Genomic DNA, 23,329 nt, shown 5'->3' on the forward strand with positions numbered 1-23,329 from the left:
AAACCATTTCTACAGACTCTGTCCCAAGCCTGACAAGCCTATTTCACATGCAGTGTACTGTTATTTAATTGTCTTTGAAAATGCCCTGTATTTCAGATTTATACAGAGAGCAGTGCAAAGTCTTGTTAACGTTAACTTTGTTTTTCCCATCACCATCAATTCCCAACCACGACCAATGATCCAGTTGCTATTATGTAGCTTGTTAGCCATGCCTAGGCTGTGTAATTACCTGTGTCGGTGGCAATGATTGTCTTCTGCACTAGCTGATTCACTGCGGTAAATTATCATAGTCTGTAAAGGAGCTGTCTGAGATGTACAAGAGCTCAGTACATTCAAAGACTTGATTTAAAGGGTTAGTTCACCCCAAAATGAAAATAATGTCATTAATTACTCACCCTCATGGCGTTCCACACCCGTAAGACCTTCATTAATCTTCGGAACATAAATTAAGATATTTTTGTTGAAATCTGATGGATCAGTGAGGCCTCCATAGCCAGCAATGACATTTCCTCTCTCAAGATCCATTAATATACTAAAACATATTTAAATCAGTTCATGTGAGTACAGTGGTTCAATATTGATATTATAAAGCGATGAGAATATTTTTGGTGCACCAAAAAAACAAAATAACGACTTATATAGAGATGGCCAATTTCTAAACACTGCTTCAGGAAGCTTCAGAGCGTTATGAATCAACGTATCGAATCATGATTCGAATCGCGTGTCAAACCTCCAAACTACTGAAATCACGTGACTTTGGAGCTCCGAACCGCTGATTCGACACGCTGATTCATAATTCTCCGGAGCTTCCTGAAGCAGTGTTTTGAAATCGGCCATCACTATATAAGTTGTTATTTTTTTTTGTTGGAGCACCAAAAATATTCTCGTCGCTTTATAATATTAATATTGAACCACTGTACTCACATGAACTGATTTAAATATGTTTTTAGTCCATTAATGGATCTTGAGAAAGGAAATGTCTTTGCTCCCTATGCAGGCCTCATGGAGCAATCGGATTTCAACTAAAATATCATGATTTGTGTTCCGAAGATGAATGAAGTAATTAATGACATTATTTTCATTTTTGGGTGAACTAACCCAAAGGTTTTGGGGATTTACGAATTATATATTGGATAGAAAATTAACTTTTGACTAAACATTTTAGAAATATGCTAAAAAGATGAGTAATAAAACTTAACACATAGTAGGTTTCATCAGGCAAAACACAGAAAAAAACTAAACAAAACAAAAATAGGTTAGCAGTATTACAAATATTGAAATATACATGACACAATGTTAAATAGAAATTACATTATATTTTACAAGTACATTTTAGTTTCACATAATTGCTTGTCAAACCATATTTCAAAGACAAGTAATTATGAATTATGTCAATAAAGTGTCTGCAAACAGCCTACATTCAGTCCATCAACGTTCGGTACAATCTGCTACTCTAAAGCATAGTCACTTCGTTTTCACTAAAGCTATCAACGTTTTCTTTCACGTTTGCTAAAAATATTCAATAGAGAATTCTGTATATACACATAAATTGTTTCATGTAGACCTATTATTGTATGAAAATAAAATAATTAGCTTTTGTAATGTTTTTGTATTGGAGGTGAGTGAAAAAAAATCCAAGGGCACAAACTCTGTTGAGCCCCGTGCGGTGAAAGCAGGAACTGCAGCTCTGCGAGGAGGCGGTCGTCTTTATTTGGCGCTAGATATAATATGATATCCTCTGCATGTAGATAATAAACAAAGTCCATTATTTAGCATACTTCTCTTTTAATATTTTTCCAAAATTCGCTGAGAACAGCGATGAATAATATGCATAAACAGAGTTGGATGGTGTGTTTATCCTCAGTACACTTGAAATAATAATGATGAGGTAAGTGCTTCCGGTAGCCATCTTGTCGTTTAGCCGTGTATGAGTGAGTGGGAGAGCAGCGGCTGCGTTGGAGTAACCGACAAACTCTTTCCTCTGTTACCTTATTAATCTTTCTATTACAAGATGTCAAAACGGCATCGGTTGGATTTAGGCGATGATTATTCGTCGAGCAAGAAGAGATCTTCTGACGGGTATGTTGAGCTTGAGGAGGGCTTTATCTGTCCGCTGAGGAGGGAAAGAGAGGCTAGGTAGCACTAGCATGTTCACACACTCGTGCTGGTGTGGCTTTAATAGCGCACGGACTCTGACATAGTCGCTATTGAATAATATGAATAAAATACACAGCTGATATCCGCAGAGGTTATTATAACTCTCAGGAAAAGCGTTGTTTGCACAGAAGCGCGCGGGTCTTTGTGACTAGTGCCGCTAGCACGTGCGCTTACTAGGCTGCATGGGTCTGCTCGCGTGCACAACAGCGGCTTGACATACAGCACACAATATTTACATTTCACTTGCTTTCTTGATTCGGTACTTTCTAATTCTGGCTCGCTGTGTGTAAAGAAGCAGACAGGAAATCTTTTGTGGAACATAGATGTGTTTTAAAGAAGGCCGCTACATAAACACTAGTGTAAATATGTTGTGTAATCCTGACTTTGCCGGTGTCAGAATGTGGCTCACTAGGCTCTGAAACTGTCTGCAAAGAATCTAACTAGAACGAGTAACGTTACATTTCTATAAATGAAAGTAATAAGTAAATAAATGTTGGGGATGTGACAGTGTAATTTTTCAGGTCTTATATTAATGAGCCGGATTTTTGGTTGCACACGGTTAAAGCGCGGCCTACTGTTTTACTTTGGATCATGTGTAACGTTAGTTTTCACTGGCATTTTGTGTTTTTAATTATTTTGCTTTTAAATAAGTATTTTAATTGCTTTTTTATATATTAATATATATATATATTTATTTATTTTTTTTACACACATATACATTATATATATATATATATATATATATATATATATATATATATATATATATGATTGCTCGTAGTTGAATGTGAGTAGCGTAGCGTTGTCCGAATCTTAAAACGAATCGTTCTTTTGAGTCGGAACCAAAGCGGTTTGGTCGTCAACTTGTTGAACCGATGATTGAACGTAGTGAATCAATGAATTTAAAAAATGAAAATTCTTTTATCATTTACTCACCCTCAAGTCAGGGCTGGGTGATATGACAAAAATGTAATCTCGATAATTTTTCCCATATCGATCCATAACAATATATATTTCGATAAACTGTTAATGCTGCCAGCTTTAAAAGAGTATCCCAAATGGGGCTGTACGATATATCGCACGATACGAAAAGAAACATTGAATTTGAACGTGATTATCGCTTAAACGCGATTCTTAGTGCGATTATGAAATCGCAAAGGCAGCGATTCTTCACCAGTGTGCAGCTGAAAATTCTGGATTTGAGCTTCATTGCCATGAAGTTACAGAGTTAGATTTAATATAATTTTTAAAGTTTATTATTTTCATGCTCAAGAAAATTGTAAATTATGTGCTATTATGCTTTTTTTTTAATTATTTTTTTTTATTATTATTATTTTTTTTATACATGTAAGCAGGGCTTGACATTAACTTTTTTCGCTCACCAGCCACTGTGGCTAGTGGTTTTTTACCAAAGTAACTAGCCACTCAGCATTTTTACTGGCCACAATTTTGATTTTGGTAAATTACATTTTATATCATTAAATTATTTTATATGATTAAATTACTTTGTTTGGTTAACATTAATGATGGACAGGCCTAATTAATTGGGCTGCTGAATGCATGGACGTAACTGACGCATATCCAGTTATTACCCACCTGTTTACGTCCACTTAAGCCATAACCGACTGTATTCACGTGAGATACTCCACACGATGGACATTTAGACATACATGTGCATGTGTATTTGACTATTCAGGCCCGAGGAGAACACGAGAGAGCGCTTCTGTTGTGTGTCATTCAGCGCAATTCCGTCTATCCCTCCTTCACTAACTGCACGTAAATAACGAATTGTGTGATTGGAATTAGAGCAATAATATAATGTAATTAGAGCAATGTTATTAAAGCATACATTGGTTTAATATAACTGTATATTCCCTTCACATGTTTTTTTTAAATAAATTTTATTTTAGCTACCAGATCACTTATTAGACTCAATAATACACCTCTTTACAGATGTCTGCTTGCATGAGTAATATAAATAACACTCATTTAATTTTTGAGAGCATAAACAACGCTGGTATCACATTAACTAACCTGTCGCTCTTTAAATTCTTTGTACAAATCGGGATGTTTGTCGGCAAGATGCTTTGCCAAGTTGGATGCTCCCTTCGCTTGCGTTATTTTGTAACATCTTTTGCAGACAGGCTTTGTGGTGTCCGTGGGCTTGCCCTGACTGTCGACAATGTAAGCAAAATAATGCCATATATTGCTTTGCATCTGCTTTCTCAACAATTTGCAAAAGCACCTGTATTTGCAACCATATCTCTCGTTTCGTCACCATTAAAGCCGTTGCGCAGTTGACAGGAATAAACGCGCACTCAATGTGCCTTTGAAGCAGCACGCTGCACGCACACTGCCCCCTGCTGTCGCACATTAGGAAATACAGCTGGCACTCAAAGTACCGGTACTAATAAAATGAAGAACCGTACCGTTTTTAAAAGCAGGGTATCGCGATACCTTTCTAGTACCGGTATATCGAGCAAACACTAATGTACATTTGAAAAAGCAACATGCGTCAGACTTCTTTTCAGACATGAAGCATTTATTAACATCTTGTCTAACAAAAGACATTTAATAACATGTTTTTACTCCAAACTCACTTCATAGACAGTTGAGCATCCTTCTGTGAGATGATGTGGCTTCTTACACAGAATAAGGCAGTCGTGTGTTAATTAGTCATGTTTAAACATCTTCTGTTTTAGCTACAGATATAATGCTTGTTATCTTCTTCTGCTGCAGGGCATATTTTGATTTTCTGTGCAAGAGTTCCCTCTTGCTTTCAGATGAAGCATTTACTACTGATCACAGAGCCGTACAGCTCTGACAAGCCACACATTAAATAATCGCTGCCTTTGACATATCGCGTGCGATTTTATCGCGATAAAGCCACAAAAAATTGAGGGTTTATTAATTTCATTTTAAAGTATAGTTTATTAACAAAAACAGATTACGCATTTGGCCTTAAATTAAGACAACTTACTAACAGCGTGTAACTTAATTATAAACAAGCCGGGACTATAAAATTGCAAGCTGATCTATCACATTCTTAAAACTGTCTAAAACATTTTATATAAAGGCCGTAAAGTAGACATTGTCATAATTCATCAACCTGAGTTCATTAGCAATTGCTTGGCATAAATCTGTGCTTTTCATTATTTGAGAATCACTTTGAAGCAGCTCTGTTGCGCGAGACTGTGGAAGTGTAGAACGCACAACAGCGCTGCCTTGTGACATTGCAACATGCACGTGGGAATGTCAGCGGGAGTAAACAGTTCTGACGCACACAAAACGAGCGGGTGCGAAAATTGCCTGGTTGCTCTTCAAATAACCAAACCGCTTCCATAACTGAATATAATATATATAACTGAATTCATGCTACCTAACTTTTTTTGTCGACAGTTTCATAATTTTTGGATAACTCGAGGTTAATTTCATGCTTCATTTTTTCATGCTTCCACTCATTTTTGTCATCCTTGTGTCGAGTTTTCTTTGCAAAGTGCCGTAGGAAATTGACTTTGTTCTTTGACGTGAACGTTTAAGGCTGCACGCTGGTTGGCTGTTGTCGTATATTTCTGCTGTATGATTGGCTCTTATATGAATCCATATTGAGTAGGGGTGTAAGAAAATATCGATACACGTGAATATCGCGATATTATGTTTGGCAATAGTGTTTTTGAGACTTGATACAGTATCGATATTTTTTTATTTACATCCAAGGTTCGTGGCTTTGTGTTCGGTTTAAACCACGGACTGTAAAAAAAAAACAAAAAACAACTGGTAGATGTCAGCATTATCTCAGAACATAAACTGATGCACGAGGTGCATCAATAGCATTAGCAAACCCAACTCACAAGACGATAGTATTATTCCGCTCCCGCAGCATACAGAACTGAAGTGTGGACTCATTTTGGCTCATTTTGACCTATTTTTAAAGAACCCACTATGGAGATCAACAAGAGTCAGTTGTTTGCAAAATAGGCCATGTTAAAATCCAAAACTTGGGAAACGCATTGAATCTGGTGTTCGACAGAATATGTAGTAACGAAATGTACTGCATGTTTTCTTCACAGTAACAAAATAAATACACAACAAAAATGACAGCAGTGTCAGCATAAAGAAAGCATCTGCTCATCGCTAGCAGATACATATGGTGGTATGTTCTTTAAAAATCTCCAAACATTAAAGTCAGCATGACATCAAAGTTGACCATTCTTGTCTGTACTTCACAACATTTAACACATTTCAAAGTGACTGATAACAGCCAACAGAAGTGACATGACTTCCACTCACTTGTAGATATCTGGACTTTTTTTTTCTGGCCACTAAGTATGATTTATGTGCTGAACAACCACTGACAGACAAGCTGCCTCAATTTCCAAGTCATAAACCAATAAAACAATATAAATAAGGGCATAAAACACAATGCACTGCTGACATGAGTTGCTAGCCTGTCTTAAAGTTATTAAATGAGTGAATTGGTTGCACAGATTAATAATTGATATTTACCAATGGTAAGGTTTTCTAAAAAGTGCAATTGAAACCCAACAGCTCTATAACAATGAAGTCTTTTTTAAAAAGATATATTATGTAAGAGTTAGTTAACAAAGTCATGCTATTGTATGCTTAAACACATTATCATTATTGTCTTATGCGTTTGAGCATTAAGTTTTGGTTTTCCAGGAAACTAAAACATCGGTATTAAACCAAAATCCCTGCTTACTTGTGTTACTATTGCTTGTGTCTTCCCATCAGTAAGGACCGGGACAGAGATCGGGACGACCGGTCGAAGGATCGCGATCGTGACCGCGACAGAGACCGAGACCGCGATAGAGACCGAGAGAGAGACAGCAAGGGATCCAGCGTGCCCCTCAGCTCCAGCTTGCCAGCCGGTGGGATGCTTCCTCTGAAGCAGACAGCCATGAATCAGCAGATCAACCCCTTCACTAACCTGCCTCACACACCGCGTTACTACGAGATCCTCAAGAAGAGGCTGCAGTTGCCCGTTTGGGAGTACAAAGAACGTTTTAATGATATCCTCAATCGTCATCAGAGCTTTGTGCTTGTTGGAGAAACAGGCTCTGGAAAGACAACACAGGTTAGACAGCACAAAGTTTTCCTAATGCCTTACATCTTTTCACAAGCTATTGAAATTTCCATATTTTCCAAGAATGACACACGTAATTTGTGTAAGATTTGTGTAACGCTGTGTTTGTCAATTATAACTTTCATTTGAAAACTCAGTGTGCACTGACAATCTTCCAAATTTGTAATCATTCATAAATCTGTTGTCAACAAAAGAGAGAAGCGTTAAAGGTATAGTTCACCCAAAAATTGTTATCGTTTACTCACCCTCAAGTAGTGCTGGGCGGTATATCGGTTTCATATGGTATACCGGTTTCAATTTCGAGACCGATATGAATTTTGAAACGGGCTGTACAATGAATTGGATATCGATACGGACTAGTCTCTGTGGATATTAAAGCTAAAAATGGCTGCTATTGAAATCTGAAGTCTGTATGAATGAGCACCGCATTTTCATCTACTACTACACATAGGCTACTGAAGCTTGCATGACACTCGTGATGATTTCATTGTCTGCTGTCTCACTCATTATACATGAATTTCATTTGCAGAGCTGCTCTTAGTCATTTTATGAACATTTCACCTCTTAATTTGATAAAACTATTGACATTTGTCATTATATACACAGGAAGTCAAACGTCTTCACAATCTTGTCAAAATAAAGGTTCAGTATAACTTGAAATAACACAAAAATACTATTGTACACTCAAGTGTACTTCGATTTAATAGAGATAATAGCCTAATAATAATAACACTGTTTATTAAAACACAAACTCAAAGGTCTTCATTTAAATTGCAGCCTACTTATGTAGCCTACTTATTAATATTATTAATTTAATTAAATTAATTTGATTACATTTTATATGAAATTGTTAGCTTTATGAACTGATTTGATTACATTTTAAAAACATTTTTATTTGTCCTTACAATGTTTATATAATATATTCCCTGTACTCCTGACAGTAAAATATGCGCAAAAAAAAAAAAAAGTGACATACCATGAAACTGCCAGAATCTTAAAAAAAAAACGTGATACAGATTTTTGCTCATACTGCCCAGCACTACCCTCAAATTGTTCCAAACCTGTATGAGATTTTCTTCTGCTGAACACAATTTTGAAGAATGTTGGTAATTAAACAAGTGATGGACCCCATTGACTTCCATAGTAGGAAAAAAAATACTATGGAAGTCAATGGGGTCCATCAACTGTTTGGTTACAAATATTCTTCAAAATGTTTATTTTTTGTTCAGCAGAAGAAAGAAAACCAAAGAGGTTTGGAACAACTTGAGTGATGACAGAATTTTCACTTTGGGTGAACTATCCCTAAGGTCTCCCTTCACTTTTCTGTCAAAGCAGAAACTCAATAGTTTAATGTATGAAAGCAAAGAAATTAGGATATCCATAAATATTAGTTTTGTAATCTTGCTGCTGTTCTGTAAAATCGAATATTTATTACTATAATATTATATTACAATAATTATTTTATGTATTATTGTTTTAGTTGTAGTAACTAGGATTTTTAATTTACCGTACACTAGTAGTATTTCTTTATTGACTTAATTTATTATTTGAATAAATGTTTTGAATTTATTTTATGAAATTTATTTTACAGTACAAAATTTCTTTATTTGGTTAGTTTCTGCAATTTAGATACAATATTTAAAAAAATAATTATATTAGTAATTATTACATTACTATTTTCGTTTATTATTTAACAGATTTGTAGCCTACAGTACAATAGTAATATTTCTTTCTTGATTTAATTTAACTTAATATTTTAAATGACAGTAGTATTAATTATTGTTTAATGTTGTTTTTTATAAGTCATATTAGTGATACTCCTAGCATGCACAGGTAACCAAAGCTGCCGTACCCTTTTTCACAACCTTGCCGAGAGGGAATCTGAAACTGGGACTACATTAACAAATGTACTCATTCATTTGGTTTAAGGAAAGACCTGAGAAACACAATAGAGTGTAATAATGATTTGGTCGCATCCTCTTTTTCAGATCCCTCAGTGGTGTGTGGACATGGTGAGGTCCCTCCCTGGCCCGAAGCGCGGTGTGGCTTGTACGCAGCCACGTAGGGTGGCAGCCATGAGTGTTGCTCAGAGAGTGGCGGATGAAATGGACGTCATGCTGGGGCAGGAGGTTGGGTACTCAATCAGATTTGAGGACTGTAGCTCTGCAAAGACCATACTAAAGTAAGTTATAGAAAACAAAGATTAGTTGGGTAATTTTTGACAAGACATTTGGTCTTTTGGTAATGCCTAAGATGATGAAGAGTGATTTTAAAACGTGTCTTCTGTCTACAGATATATGACAGATGGTATGTTACTCCGTGAGGCTATGAACGACCCCTTACTGGAGCGATACGGTGTCATTATTCTCGATGAGGCTCACGAGCGCACATTAGCCACAGATATTCTGATGGGTGTCCTCAAAGAAGTGGTCCGTCAGAGGTCCGACCTTAAGGTTTGTCATGCTGACCATGTATTTGCACCACCTTGTGGTTATTTATTTCATATGAGGTGGGGGATATGTTGGGAAGAATATTAAAGTCAACATAAAATGGAAATTCACCTCATCAATTTTCTAAATGCATCTTAATGATCGTTTATACTTTATTTTAAGGTGCCCTTGTTAGTGTAATTATAGAAACAGGTACTGAGTAATATTAATGAACATTGGGTTTAGGGTTTGGTTTAGGGTTAGTTGGACTTTTTATTACAGTCCTGTTCCGTATGTACATTCAATGTAGTCGTTATAGTAATTACAATAACTAGGTATGTACTTTGAACCTAAACCTATATTCATACATTTGTCATTGATAGACTTCCATAGACCTGATGGTTTCTATTTAAATAATCAGTTACATAAACATGCATTCAAAGTCAGAGAAAGAAAAGCTTCAGTTATTAAGCTGAATCAAGCTGAACCAGGAGAAATTGTCCTCATAGCAAATGCAAATCATTTTGTGAGCGTGTCTGTCTCTCCGTATATTCTTCATCGGACTGTTGCCTGATGAAGCTTCTCTCACACCTGACAGCTGTGTGGCCGTTTGTTTGAAGACAAACGTGGTCATTCCACTCAGAAATGCACAGCCAGTCGCTTTAGTGGAGGTAAAGCGACTGCTGCTGGGTCAGCCCATTTGAAAGCCATCAGCCCAAGGATAGCAGAAGCACAGCGAGTTTTATGGCTGAAATGTGCTGGACCGATTCTCATAAAGCAGATGGGTAATGACTACTTGTTGTCAGGAACAAATCAAAGGTTATACATGTGTTCAGAGACTGTTAAATAAGGTCTAGGTGACTCCAAGTGATCCCTCGGCCCTGCGTCCCCATCCGGCTTTAAAGTTTAATATGCTTTAAGAGCAATTATAACGTGTCATGATGTGGAAAGGTGCCGGGTGGACCTCACAATGGCTCTATGATTCTAATGGAGGAAAAAAAAGAAAAAAAAGCACAATGTCCCCAGAGAGAACGAGATGTGCTTGCTGTAGACACAGGCATAGAGTAGCAGATTTTACCAAGTGCTGTGTGAAATAGTTGTCTGTTCAAAAGCCAATTCAGTCTGTTTATTATTCCCCAGGTCATTGTAATGAGTGCCACTCTGGACGCTGGAAAGTTCCAGGTTTATTTCGACAACTGCCCCTTGCTTACCATTCCCGGCCGGACGCATCCCGTGGAGATCTTCTACACGCCCGAGCCGGAGAGAGACTACTTGGAAGCGGCCATTCGCACAGTCATCCAGATCCATATGTGTGAGGAAGATGAGGGAGATGTACTCCTCTTCCTCACTGGACAGGAGGTAATGTTTGTGATGTCCTGGAGGATTTGTGGAAAATGCTTGAATTTAACCGTTATGTTTTCAAGGTTTGAAATGTGCTTGAATTGAGTATCGTCCTCAAAAATGCTTGATATTTTTTCCTTAGTTTATTTATAAACTGCTTCCCTGTACTCCAAGCACTGACTGTACTTGGAAAATGCTGGAAAAAGTTCTTTAATTTTACTTTTGAACTCTGTCTAAAGTCCAAGTATGTTACTTATATATTTATTATATTATATTAGATATTATAATATATAGTCAGCCTAGCTGCTGTTAAGTGTTACTAAGTAAAAAATATTAAAAATATTTTTATACAAAATATAAAAATATTTAATCAATTAATATAAAGCTGAAATTTAATAAAATTAAATAAAATTAAATAAAATAGATGAAAAATGTAATAAGAGAAAAAACTTTAAGAACATTAGAAAGGCTGCCTTGGGAACTAACTGAATGTTTGTTCAAGTGCTAAAATTACTAAATAAAAAAATATGTAATAAAACTAATAAAAATTATTAAAAAAACCCTCAAACACTAAAATTAAAGTGAAAGTGGAAGTGACATGATGTGTAGCCAAGTATTTCACCCATCCAAGTGCACACACACAGCAGTCAGTATTGAACATGTATAGACCTTCCCATACCCCTGACCCCCCCCCCCCCCCCCAGTATAGAAATTAAGGTTTATTAAAAATATTAATGAATGCTACAATACTGCTACTAGTAACTAATTTTGAACAACGATCAACCATATAACTCTCAGATAGTGATAGTCATTTATTTTGCCTAAATTAATTCTATTGCTTGCAAAACAAAAACATTTAATTATATTTGATTGTCTGCTGCATTTGATATCACAGCTCTGGATAGGCACTAGTAAAGTTTGAGTTTGTAGTGCTATCAGATAATCGGCGTTGTCATGACGTGACTATCTGTGGCTCTAGAGTGATTTAGTCACATTGCATTTATGAAGTATTAAAATACAAATATTGTAAAAGAAAACAATAAAACCCTACTGTGGGTGCTTCCTGTTGTTTTGGTTGTGTGTGTAGCTTTGACTTCACATTCAAGAAGCTCATTATGAGCCACATTTGTCATTTTTGACATTTTTCAAGCTGCCTCGCACAGAAAAGTTAAATAGTGCAGAAGAGATCAATGCTTAGATTGATAATGGCCATGAACACAGCTGGCCTTGGCGCAAAGGCAAAAGCCTGTGAGAGATGGCAGAGAATGACCTAGATTCAGCCCTGAAATTAAGCCATTTATTATTTTACGTCTCCACCAACCAGTGCTCACCTGAGCGCAGTGGAGGGTCAGGGACCCACCCAAATGATAAATACGGTCACAGATGGAGACTCACCAGTGTTCCTTGCTTATTTATTCTCTTCCTTTTCTCTCTTTTTGCAAAGATTAAAGACAAAATAACTTAAATTCTTTAGATGCTTTACATAAAGATAATGAGAAGACAGAAATTATGCAATTAAAGTAATTCAGAAGATTCAAAACTGCATTTGCAAAACATGCCAGGCAAATGATCTTTTATGCCATGTTGAGTCTGACTTGTCAAATAACTGAACATTGTACTTCCTTCATTTGTCTCTCACTTCCTTTTTCAAAGAAAAGTCACATCTCCGCACCATCCACCTAATCAGATAATTTGACACCCTATTTATTAACGGCCGACTCCCGTCATTAGTTTCTCCAGTGGGTCTGGTCGTGTACATCCGTTTTCATTTGGAGGTGTGAGATTGATCGCTGGCTCGTTGCAGAATGAATGAAGTAAGTTGCAGTTGGAGTGTCTCCACCACCATTGGATGTTAATTGAGTGGAGATTTATTGATGCGCAGGATTGTTCTCTTTGCAGTGAACTAATCATTATCAAGTCCAGAATGTCAGCGAATACAAGCGACCGATCTTCATCATGAACAGACCAATTCTGTGTTTCCACTTGTGATGTTTAAGGGTGCATTTTCTGCATAGCTTGTGGTTTCAAATGTTACATATTAAAATATTGTTCTAAACACTTACAAATCTACTAGGGCTGCACGATATATTGTTTAGCATCGTTATCACCATATACGCCTCTGCGATAGTCACGTCGCAGGATGTGCGGTGTCCAGAATAGGGATCGTAGTTGATCGTGATCCGTATTTGCCAGCTGTCCCCCAATTTGGAACGCATATGATTCGTGGGTGAATTGTAAAGTTTAACAAAGTTATTTTTGAACTTGAACGGACACGTGCACGCAAAATTAAGTAAAAATGTCCATCTTAGCGAGTATCTTTGTAAACCCAATCAGTTATGTGTTGTAAACTCTAAATTGAGAGAAACTGATATGTATCATTATATTGGATCCTTACATTCGTCTTAAAGTGATAACAGTCTAATATACCTGCCGCTTTGTCACCAATGTTAATCAAACAACAAAAGTGAAAGAAAAAAAAAATCACTTTTGTAGCTTTAACAAAGATGAATTGTATTGTTATATTTTAATTTGTACAGTGAAGACTATGCAGTGTTATTTTACGTTTGATTTACCTGAAAAACATAAAGCACTGCTTATTCATTTGTATCTTTGTTCTGTCGAGTTTATCTTTGCTTGTAATTTGTCTTGTTACTTTGTGCAAATGATTCATTCTTTACAAATATAGCTTTTCAGATCATCTGGTGAAATTTTCATATCGCAGAAAAGCAAAATATCATATTTTTTCCAATATTGTGCAGTCCTGCCCCAAACTCACTCCATTGGTTCAGCAAGCAGTTGCTGTGTCAGGATACTCAAACCAACAGAGCAATGTTGAAATGGCCAACATTTTAATACAGGAAGTCAACCTACATAAGGCATTCCTAATTAGGGTTTACATAAAAGAAATGACACAACTTGTCACTTTAACTCGCACTAAAGACCCGATATGCTTCAAATGAAGTCAAAGAGCAAACTAGTGTGACTTAATTTCGAACAAAATTGGGCCGAAACAAAATTTTTAGGGTTCAAAACAGCTTGACAAAGAACTACAGTGTGTATATATACATACAACTATTTGGTTGTACCACCTGACATGGTCAAGAAATTAAACACTTTGAAATGTTATTTAACAACTAAAACTTATGTAAACATTGTCCATGACTCAAATGTGCATTACACCATTTTTGAAAAGATTTTTAAAAAACACCTTTTTTTGAAGCTTTATTTGTCAATGACCCATAATCAGATGCTTTCTTATTATTAACTGCTGTTTTCTCACCACCATTTTTATGTTTTTGTTACTGAGAGTAAAGCACACAACTTGTATTCATACATACATCTAAATGCCACTCCCAGCATGTTGGTGGTGTCAGGATGTTCGCTAGCAGCATATAGCTGCAAAGGTATTTCAAACTTCTTTTTACCCCTAAGAGAAGAACAAAAAAGAATTTCAGATCTAGCGTTGCAGGCATTCACTTTGGTGGCTTGTTAATGTGTTTTTAATTAGGTTAACTGACTGCAAATGGACTAGGGCAGTTGAAAGGGTGCTGTGCTTAAGCATTTCCCATCTTTAGCATATGACGAGACTAATGATCACAGTAGTGGAGTTGGCTATTATATTTCACCCATTTAAAGAATGATTGAATATGCTAAAATCTAGGCCAAGAATGTTTATGCTAGTCACATAGTAGCTCAGTTTGTTACTTTTTGGATCAGTGGTTCTCAACCTTTTTCCCAATGGGCCGCACAATGGTTCAAGTGCAAGTCTCACGGGCCGCATATCATTTACATATGACATCACCAATGCAAACCAATCAGATTTAATGTTATGGTATTAGCAGATAATACTATTATACCTAGATGTTGCACACAATAAATAACAAATAAAAAATAACTTACTGACATTGGCTTTACAATAATTATCAGTAATGCTCAATGAACACACAAACTGTATATACAATCACTTTAAGTTGCTATTTAATTGTGTATGACTTTATGACTCTCTTCAACAGCATCGCAATAGTCACCAAACAATCACATAAACGCTTTAAGCAAATGTTACTCAGCTCTTTTTACAAACAACACTGAGCGCACTGTAGGCTAATTACAATCTCTGACAATATCAAGCATTCTGTCATGTCGCAATCCCTTGCGCAGCTTCGGATCCGCGAGCGCGCGCAGAGTTGGACTCATTCCAGCCGCGGGTGCGCTGAATGCGGTTATTTTTACTGATTTAAATTACCTCAAACAAACACATCGAATTCATAGTTCAGTCTTTTGAAATTGTAGGTTTTGCTTGTCAAGTACTTTACTACAGAGCAAACAGGAAGGCTGCCCATCGCTCATTAACAGCAAACTGATTCTTCCATTATTCTTGCATTTACTGCTGATGCCGCGACTCTTCTTGTTTGCATGTGTTCCTTCATTTTATGTTCCACATTTAGTTTTTCTTCTTTAATAACAAATTTGACCATTTTGAGGTTTAAATTTACAAAATTAATGGCTACTGTTTGAATTCTTCCTAAGCGCGCACTTGTTTGTTTCGTTAACTGAGTGATTGCATCATTAGCCTACATTGCCTGATGTCTGAAAATAATAAATGCTCACCAAAATTATTTTATATGACAAATAAAGCATTATAGCTAATTTATATTTATTTAATTCACTTTAATTTAAATTTTTAAACAAATAAATTGTATGTTATAATTTTTTATTATTATTGTGGTCGGTATATCGCGGGCTGCATTTACATTCGTGACGGGCCGCATGTTGAGAACCACTGCTCCACACCCATTCAAACGCTTACTGTGGTGAAGTGTCGCACGACTCTCACCCAGTTACGTAAAAAGTATACACTCACTGGATGTCATGGCAACTGAATTATGGAGGAAAACTTTAAATATCTCACCTTCGGACCATCTCCAAAAAGACATAAAACACTAAACAAATGATGTTGACATGCTTTTATCAAAGTAGGAAATCCAGACTTTTAATCCCTTACACACAATTACTGCTGTTGAAATACGAAATGGAGGTGGGTCCAGATTGAATTCCCTCCGGGTCCGGATCCAGACCGGAGTCCGGACTTTGAGAAGTGCTGCTTTCATCAGTTAAGGCGCCTCATTTTAGTTGAGCAATTTACACTAGTTTGCCCACTCCGTTTTAGGGGATAAAAAGGTTATTTATCTTTTCCTTGGTCCTGTTAATGCAACGAAACTCTGCTGAAGAAATGAATGACTTAACTCTTCAGGCTTTTTTGCAAACTTGCAAACAGCAATTAGTTTTAAACCACACAATCTTTCAAAACGAAAAAACCCTCGCAGATACGGTGCAGTTATTTGTTCAACTTTGCTCGTTCAAATCAGGTCTAAATTACCACTGATTAAGATTAGTGTTTTCCTTTAGATCTGTGCCAGCTAATTTGCATCTGCAGCATGTAGATTAAAGGGGCCATTTAAAATATTTTCCTCCAGCATTGTATCGTGCCCGCTGCGAGAAGCGAGGGATCTGGATTTGGCGCCCTGCTCCAGGTGCAGGCTCTTCTGCATTGGCACAGCCGCGTGTCCCTCTCTCCCTGGTGCCTTGGCAGCACATATAGCAGTCCTCCTGACAGCTGCCGCTTCCCAAGGGCTGATGGACTATTAATACTTTGGCTAATTTGATCAATCCATTCAGATTTGCCTTGTCCTGCTCCGTTGTGGCAGAGCTTTGATTAAGATGCACATGGCCACCGGCGCCATTTTCTGCGCATATTGTACCCCAGGGAGCAGTGTAGAGCATGCACGGACTACCGTGTCTGGGATATCAGCACGCTTACGAGCTTTAATGCTTTTATGGATAAATGATCAGCTATGGCTGCTTGGATACGCAATGAAAGAGTTTAAAGTAAAATGTCTCTGAGATGTTTAGGGCCTTTAGATGTCGCAATGCATCGATAAATGCTTTATTATAACAGCCTGAAGTTTTTGTAGAGATCATTGCTTGACTGTTTATCATTGATCTCTTTCCTGTTTAAGTCGCAATACTTACCTTTACCTGAGGATGGCAGTACTGCATAAGCTGTGACTTCGTATCAGTAGGACCATTCCACTTGTGATGAGCGTAATGTGCTCATGCATAAAGACAAAGCTTTGTAGTAAATACAGAGCATTCTTCATTTGTGAATATAGTGAATATTTTCTCTGACTTGCGAAAGAACGCATTTAGTAATGGTAACAGTGGTCTGGATTAACTTTATTTTAACACATTCTTGTAAAATGTGTAGCTTGTTAATGGTTTGTGCTTCAATATGTACATTTGAGCTGGTTGGATCAGTGCTATCTAATTTGCTATGGCGACTGTCATGTATTTCTAGATCTCAAGCCCACAATGTTTGTGACGTTCAGCATTACTTAACTGATCTGTTGTGATTTGCTCCTGGTTATGCATCATTGCTGCTTTCTCATCTCACATTAGCCCTACTACATTGCCATCTGGAATAATAAAGCTTGCGTGTGAGAGTGCGCATGCCCTTGTGTCTGCCGCTGTTGATAAGTGCAGCCATAGGGATCTTACCCAAGCACCATGCACGCCATGCACTCCAGCTTTTTTTTTTTCTCACTCCGTTGACACAACTGGCATGTCAAGTGTACCGCAACTAAACCACCCAAGCCTCAGTGATGCTGGTGTTTCCAGCATCGAGGAATTGATCTAGCAGTTAATGATGTTTGTAAAAGTGGCTAAGGTGGAGATTATTGGGTAGCTGATCCAAAATCAGTTGATATGATTTGAAGTTGGACAAATAGAGGGTAGATTACACAACTCACTGATCTGGAATGCATAATGTTGTAAAAGCATATGAAAATAATATTACTGTTTGTCAAAACACCCTATTCTCCCTGTTTTTGAAAGGATAGTTCACCAAAAGTGTCAGTTGTCGTCATTTACTCAATCATAGTCATTCATATTCTTTCCAAACCTGTATGACTTTCTTATGTGTAACATAAAATAAGATATTTTCCATACATTGGAAGTCAGTGGAGTCCAAAATGACATTGGACTCCAGTCACAAAATCCTATGGGAACATTGTGGTTTTGTTACAGCGTTCTAGTTTGGTTTCTTAGGTCAGATTGAAGGAAAAAAACTAGCCGTTATAAACTAGCCATTTTCTGGAATACATACTCAATATTCAATGACTCCAATAGGATCCGGGGCACAAAAAGCTTGGATTGGAACATCCCTAGTTACTTGCTGCTTCATTGTAATTATTTGTTACTATTTGCTAGCAAATTACTAACAATTGTGGAAAGGAAATCCTACACCAATTGTTTTTTTTGATGTAGAGGCACATTTTTCCCGTGAGCCTAGTTAGTAATTAAACAAATTTGAAATGGCTGACATTTGCAGTTATGTTGCAGTTCTTAATATGTTGAGCACTTTGATTGAATTTAAACACCAAAAATGTCTTTTGGCACTTAGAAAGTGGTCATTTTGGACCTGATTCTCAGTCTGTGGCCTCTAACATCAGTCTGTTTACATTCTAGGAAATCGACGAAGCCTGCAAACGGATCAAACGTGAGATTGATGATCTCGGCCCTGAGGTTGGCGACATCAAAATCATCCCGCTCTACTCCACGCTGCCACCACAGCAACAGCAGAGGATCTTTGAGCCACCTCCACCCCGCAAACCCAGCGGTGCCATTGGCAGGAAGGTAAACATCACCGCCACACATCACGATACATGTAACAAGATTGCAACATAGCATTTTCATGAAAGGTATCGCTTTTAGTCCCTCTAATGTATTGTTTTTTTTAAGAGCGAGTGAGAGAGTGATTTTGAAATGAATATTCCACAGACAAAAGTGAAGGGGATTGTTTATCCAAAAATGAAAAATGACCCAACAAACATAAGACTTTCATTCGTCTTTGATTCTCTAAATTTTTGTCCATGCATTGAATGTCCATTTAATCAAATCTTCCGTGCATTAAATATTAATTATAATAGTAGTGAATGAAAGTCTAATGGATTTGGAACAACATGAGGGTAAATGGTTTTTATTTTTGGGTCAACTATCCCTTTCACCTTTGTCAGTGGAATATTATATCAAACAATCAAAACATTGATATTCGTATTGGCACAGCCATAGTAGCCTCTTAAATCCATTTAAAGAAAGAAGAGGATGAGAGAAAGACTCAAGTTTGTCTGTAGAGGGAAGAATGAGGAGCAGGGAATGGTGGAAATGAGTTTTCTTTTTTCTCCTCTTCCATCTTTAGCTTTGGTATAGCAATGACTCATAACATATGCTACTTTTGTCAGCATATGATTCTTTTCTCTAATTTTGGAAAGGAAATTTACTCATCCTTCTATCGTTTGAAAAGTGTTAGAGCAGTAATCTTTTTTTTTTTTTTTTTTCTTCCCTCTCCTTGAGTCTGTTTTGGACCGTTTGCTTTCACTCCATCCTGTTCTGCTTCCCATCTGTCTCCTGACTTGAATATGGTCATTTGCCATTTTTTGGCATGTTGGTTTTGAAAGAATGAGATTCACTGTAGATGTTTTATCAGAGCTCATCCACTGTAAAATGTTTCATCGTCTGTCATCCTTTACACTTAGCAGGAGGTTGTGCAGACGCAATCGTACTTTTGTTTTCTCTGTTCTCATTTCACTACTTCTCTCAAACAACCCTGACGCACCTGGACGCCTGCGTGACTGGCCAAAGATCTGACAGAATATCACAGCTGATCATCAGCAATGAGTTTGCAAACATTTAGCTGAACATCTGATGAGGAGTTGATAAATGAGTCATCGCCCCAGCTTCCCATACAGAAACCGCTCCGCTTGTCATTATTGCCGGCAAAGATTACTGATGTCCTAATGAACGAATGCAAACGTTCAATGATCCGCAAAATTCCTCGTTCTTGTTCCTTCAACTTGATGGCTGTATTAGTTGCAATAACGAAGTCTTGGCTACATGCCTGGTTTGTGTTTTGATGTACCAAAGAGCATCAGCATCCGCCTGCTTCAGATATCAAGTATCTGCCTCGTCCATTCCTCTCCGCTAGGGCATTGTCATTTCATCTCTCCCCTGACCACTTCCATGTTTAAAGAGGCTCTGGGTTTCTCCGAGGTTTGATTACTCGTAAGCCAGGGCATAAGCTGCTTCAGAAGTTCAAACATCCGCCGCTGTTTGCTTGCACTGTTCAGAAGAAAAATGAAAGTGAACATGGATTCGTTGGGGCTGATGTGAATATGCTGCAACCCCTGTTATGCGAACAGAGAAATGCTTGTTCAGAAAAGGTTATATAAAAAAACAACAAAAAAACCCCCAATGATTTTCATGACATTTTGATTTTGTTGCTATGTTATTTTATCTTTTATTTTAATGACATAGGGCAAGATTTACTAAACGGGGCAAATTAGCATGAGCGCAACTCCACAAATGCGCCGATGGGACTGGCAAGTTTTGTGCGTGATCTGCTGACGCAGAAATTAAAGAACACAGACGTGATCAAATAATTTACGTAATGACCAATGCAATCTACCAAGAGCAGTGCAAATTAACGTTGTCGCAAATAAGCAGAGCTGATGCTCATCAGGTGCGGTTGAGACAACTTGTGACATGTAATATACGGATAACATCTTCCTCTAGCATTCCAAAGAAGTGAATACGAGTGGAAAATATTTTCTCCCTTCTACCACGCACTCTCTGTTCTCTGCGGTGTCTCCTCCTAGCAGCAACAATTGCAGCCGTGTCGCAAAATGGGTTAAGACGTGCTTTTTTTGGGTGTTAAATAATGGAGCAAACATTACTAAACCACATTGCGCGATTAATTTAAATACTCTCCTCCCATAAATTGCGCCTGAAAGGGAAACTCCTTCAAATGCATATGCAATAAGGTCAGCCGCAAAAACAACTTTTTTGCAAGCATTTGCTTTACCAAGCAAAAAAATGTCATTTTAAAGGTTAGAAGCTTGGCTTCATGTTGAATATAGGTATTATGACATCACCAAGTGCTTTTGAATTTGCTGACATTAGAAGTGCTCTATTTTCATAGCATGAAAAATAACTGCTTTTAAATGAAATTGTGATCCGTAAAATCTTCGTACATAACCATAGACTTGTCATATATCATTGAAAAGGTCTCTCGTAGCAGAATACAGGCAGCATATTTGTTTCAGTTAGAGACCTAACTATACCAGGTATTGGTATGAAAAAATGCCGCCAACGCGCATATAAACAGTATACATATGATGCTTTTGCGGCATGTTTTTGTACTAACTTCGAAATGTTAGTAAACTATAGTAGGTGCTCTCGATTTAGCCCAAACACACGAGACAATGCGTAAATCATCACATGCTGCTTGGCCTCCAAGCTATAGAGACAGAGCGCATTTAGGCCACGCCCACACCGGAGGGGAAAACAATCCAGCAGTCTTCATTGATTTTGTATAGCGTGAGGCTGCCTCCTTGTCATTCTGGCTTATAACAAAAAAACAGAACAATGTCTAGTTCTTATAGTAATATGACCCGTTGCGCTCTGTTTCACTGCCTGTATCTACGTTTGTGTCCTTAAACATTTGTTTTTTGGTGTCGACAGCTTATAAAAACGTAGTTCTGGGTTTTTTAGCTTGTTTGCTGTACACCATGTCACATAGCAGCTTTTAGACATTGTTCTATTTTTTTACGCTATAGTTTTACGCCTCACACTATATAAAGTCAGGGGGGACTGTTGGATTGTTTCCCCCCCCGGTGGGCGTGGTTTTCAGATTGACGCGTATCGCTCCGTCTCTATAGGATGTTCATGAAGAAGTAATCTCATGAAAGAGAAATTGATCTTATTCCAAAAGACCCATTAACCTTAATTTCAAACAATTAATTTATATGAATATGAAATACCGGCAAATAAAATGAATCGTTTACAAACATTATAAATGTATGTTTCCGTATTTGTAACTTTTGTTTTGACTTCATTTTAGTTTGACCTTGCTGAAATGTAAAATTAGCAATGTAGAACTGGGGCCGTATTCACAAAACATCTTAAAGCTAAAAGTAGCTCCTAAATTGCAGATTTAGGAGAAACTCTTAAAAATAATGGGCGTGTCAGTCCTAATTTTAGGACTCCTAAATTTTTGCTCTAAGAGTATTTCACAAAGCATTTTAGCGCTAAAACTAGCTCCTAAATCTGTGAAACGTTAGGAGTAGTCAAGAGGACTCCTAAGTCACTAAGACCAAATCACAAACAGTCCTAATCCACCCAAAGACACTGAACACTATTGAGACAATAGCGACAGAGCCTTAGGTGCTGAACCTTTGCTTCATAAATGCAATAAAATGCAATGCAATAAAAAATGATTTATAGATTTGAATCTATGATGAGATGCCAAAAATTAATCTTTAACAAATAAATAAATATTGTCTGATTACCTGTGGCAGTGGTTTTCATGGGTTCACACTTACAAATAATTTAATAGAGTATATATCGTCTGTGTGTATTCCTCCTCCTCATGATGATTAGAAAGACCGTTTGAATGTGTTTCTCCCAAACTTTGTTTATAAAACATAATTTGTCGGTTGAATTCTGCATTCTCTTGAGATGCAGACAACCAAGAGTTGGACAATTAACTGTATAGTTTAATTAGTGACACTTAGCCTACATTTTAAAACCTTTATGGCAAAAATGTCAACATTTTATTTTGACTGTGGGAAAATTTTTATTAAAAAAACATTTATTTGAATAGGGCAACATTTGTATTTTAAAACCTTTATTTTAATATGGAAAAATGACACCTCATTCTACAATATTTCTGTGATTAAATCACTGACTCCTCCCCATCAGCCAATCACTGTGTGTTTACTCCATAGCAATGAGGTCAACCCCGCCCTTACTCTTAGCTTAAGACTTCAGTCTATTCCTTAGTAAAAGTTTGTCTCAGCAGCTTCGTGAATAGGTTTTAAGAGAAAAGTCTTAGCTAAGAACTTTTACTGCTATTTAGGAGAACTCTTAGTGGTAAGATAAAATGTTTTATGAATACAGCCCCTGATGTTGTGTGTGTATGTATGTGCGAGGCACCTGCATGATTGGTTGGATTTAATAAAATAAAGAAATAGAACAAATGTGTTGTGCTTTCTGCCCTCTCAGTTTCTGTGAACTTGTTTGTGGGGTGTTGTATTGCTATTTGCGCATGTAAACCTAAACCCCAGGGAAGAAAAAAAAAAAAAAAAACATTTGTGGGATTTCCGATGGGTCACAGACACCCATCTATTCTAATTAAATTTTAATTTGACGTTCTAATTTTGTCGTTTAACGGATAATGATCGGT

The 23,329-nt window shown here is 37.1% G+C and overlaps 1 protein-coding gene across 1 annotated transcript in view; it reads left to right on the plus strand.

Moving 5' to 3' along the window:
• Positions 1 to 1,915: 1,915 nt before the first annotated feature.
• Positions 1,916 to 23,329, plus strand: part of dhx15 (DEAH (Asp-Glu-Ala-His) box helicase 15) — a 40,710-nt gene continuing 19,296 nt past the window's right edge. Inside the window, exons 1-6 of the mRNA XM_067399997.1 lie at positions 1,916 to 2,079; positions 6,910 to 7,252; positions 9,250 to 9,443; positions 9,555 to 9,714; positions 10,831 to 11,049; positions 18,556 to 18,723. Of these exons, the coding sequence (XP_067256098.1) occupies positions 2,012 to 2,079; positions 6,910 to 7,252; positions 9,250 to 9,443; positions 9,555 to 9,714; positions 10,831 to 11,049; positions 18,556 to 18,723 (1,152 nt within the window). The 5' untranslated portion in view covers positions 1,916 to 2,011. The remainder of the gene's footprint in view (positions 2,080 to 6,909; positions 7,253 to 9,249; positions 9,444 to 9,554; positions 9,715 to 10,830; positions 11,050 to 18,555; positions 18,724 to 23,329) is intronic.

The sequence above is a fragment of the Chanodichthys erythropterus genome, chromosome 11 (genome assembly GCF_024489055.1).
Source record: "Chanodichthys erythropterus isolate Z2021 chromosome 11, ASM2448905v1, whole genome shotgun sequence".
NCBI lineage: Eukaryota > Metazoa > Chordata > Actinopteri > Cypriniformes > Xenocyprididae > Chanodichthys > Chanodichthys erythropterus.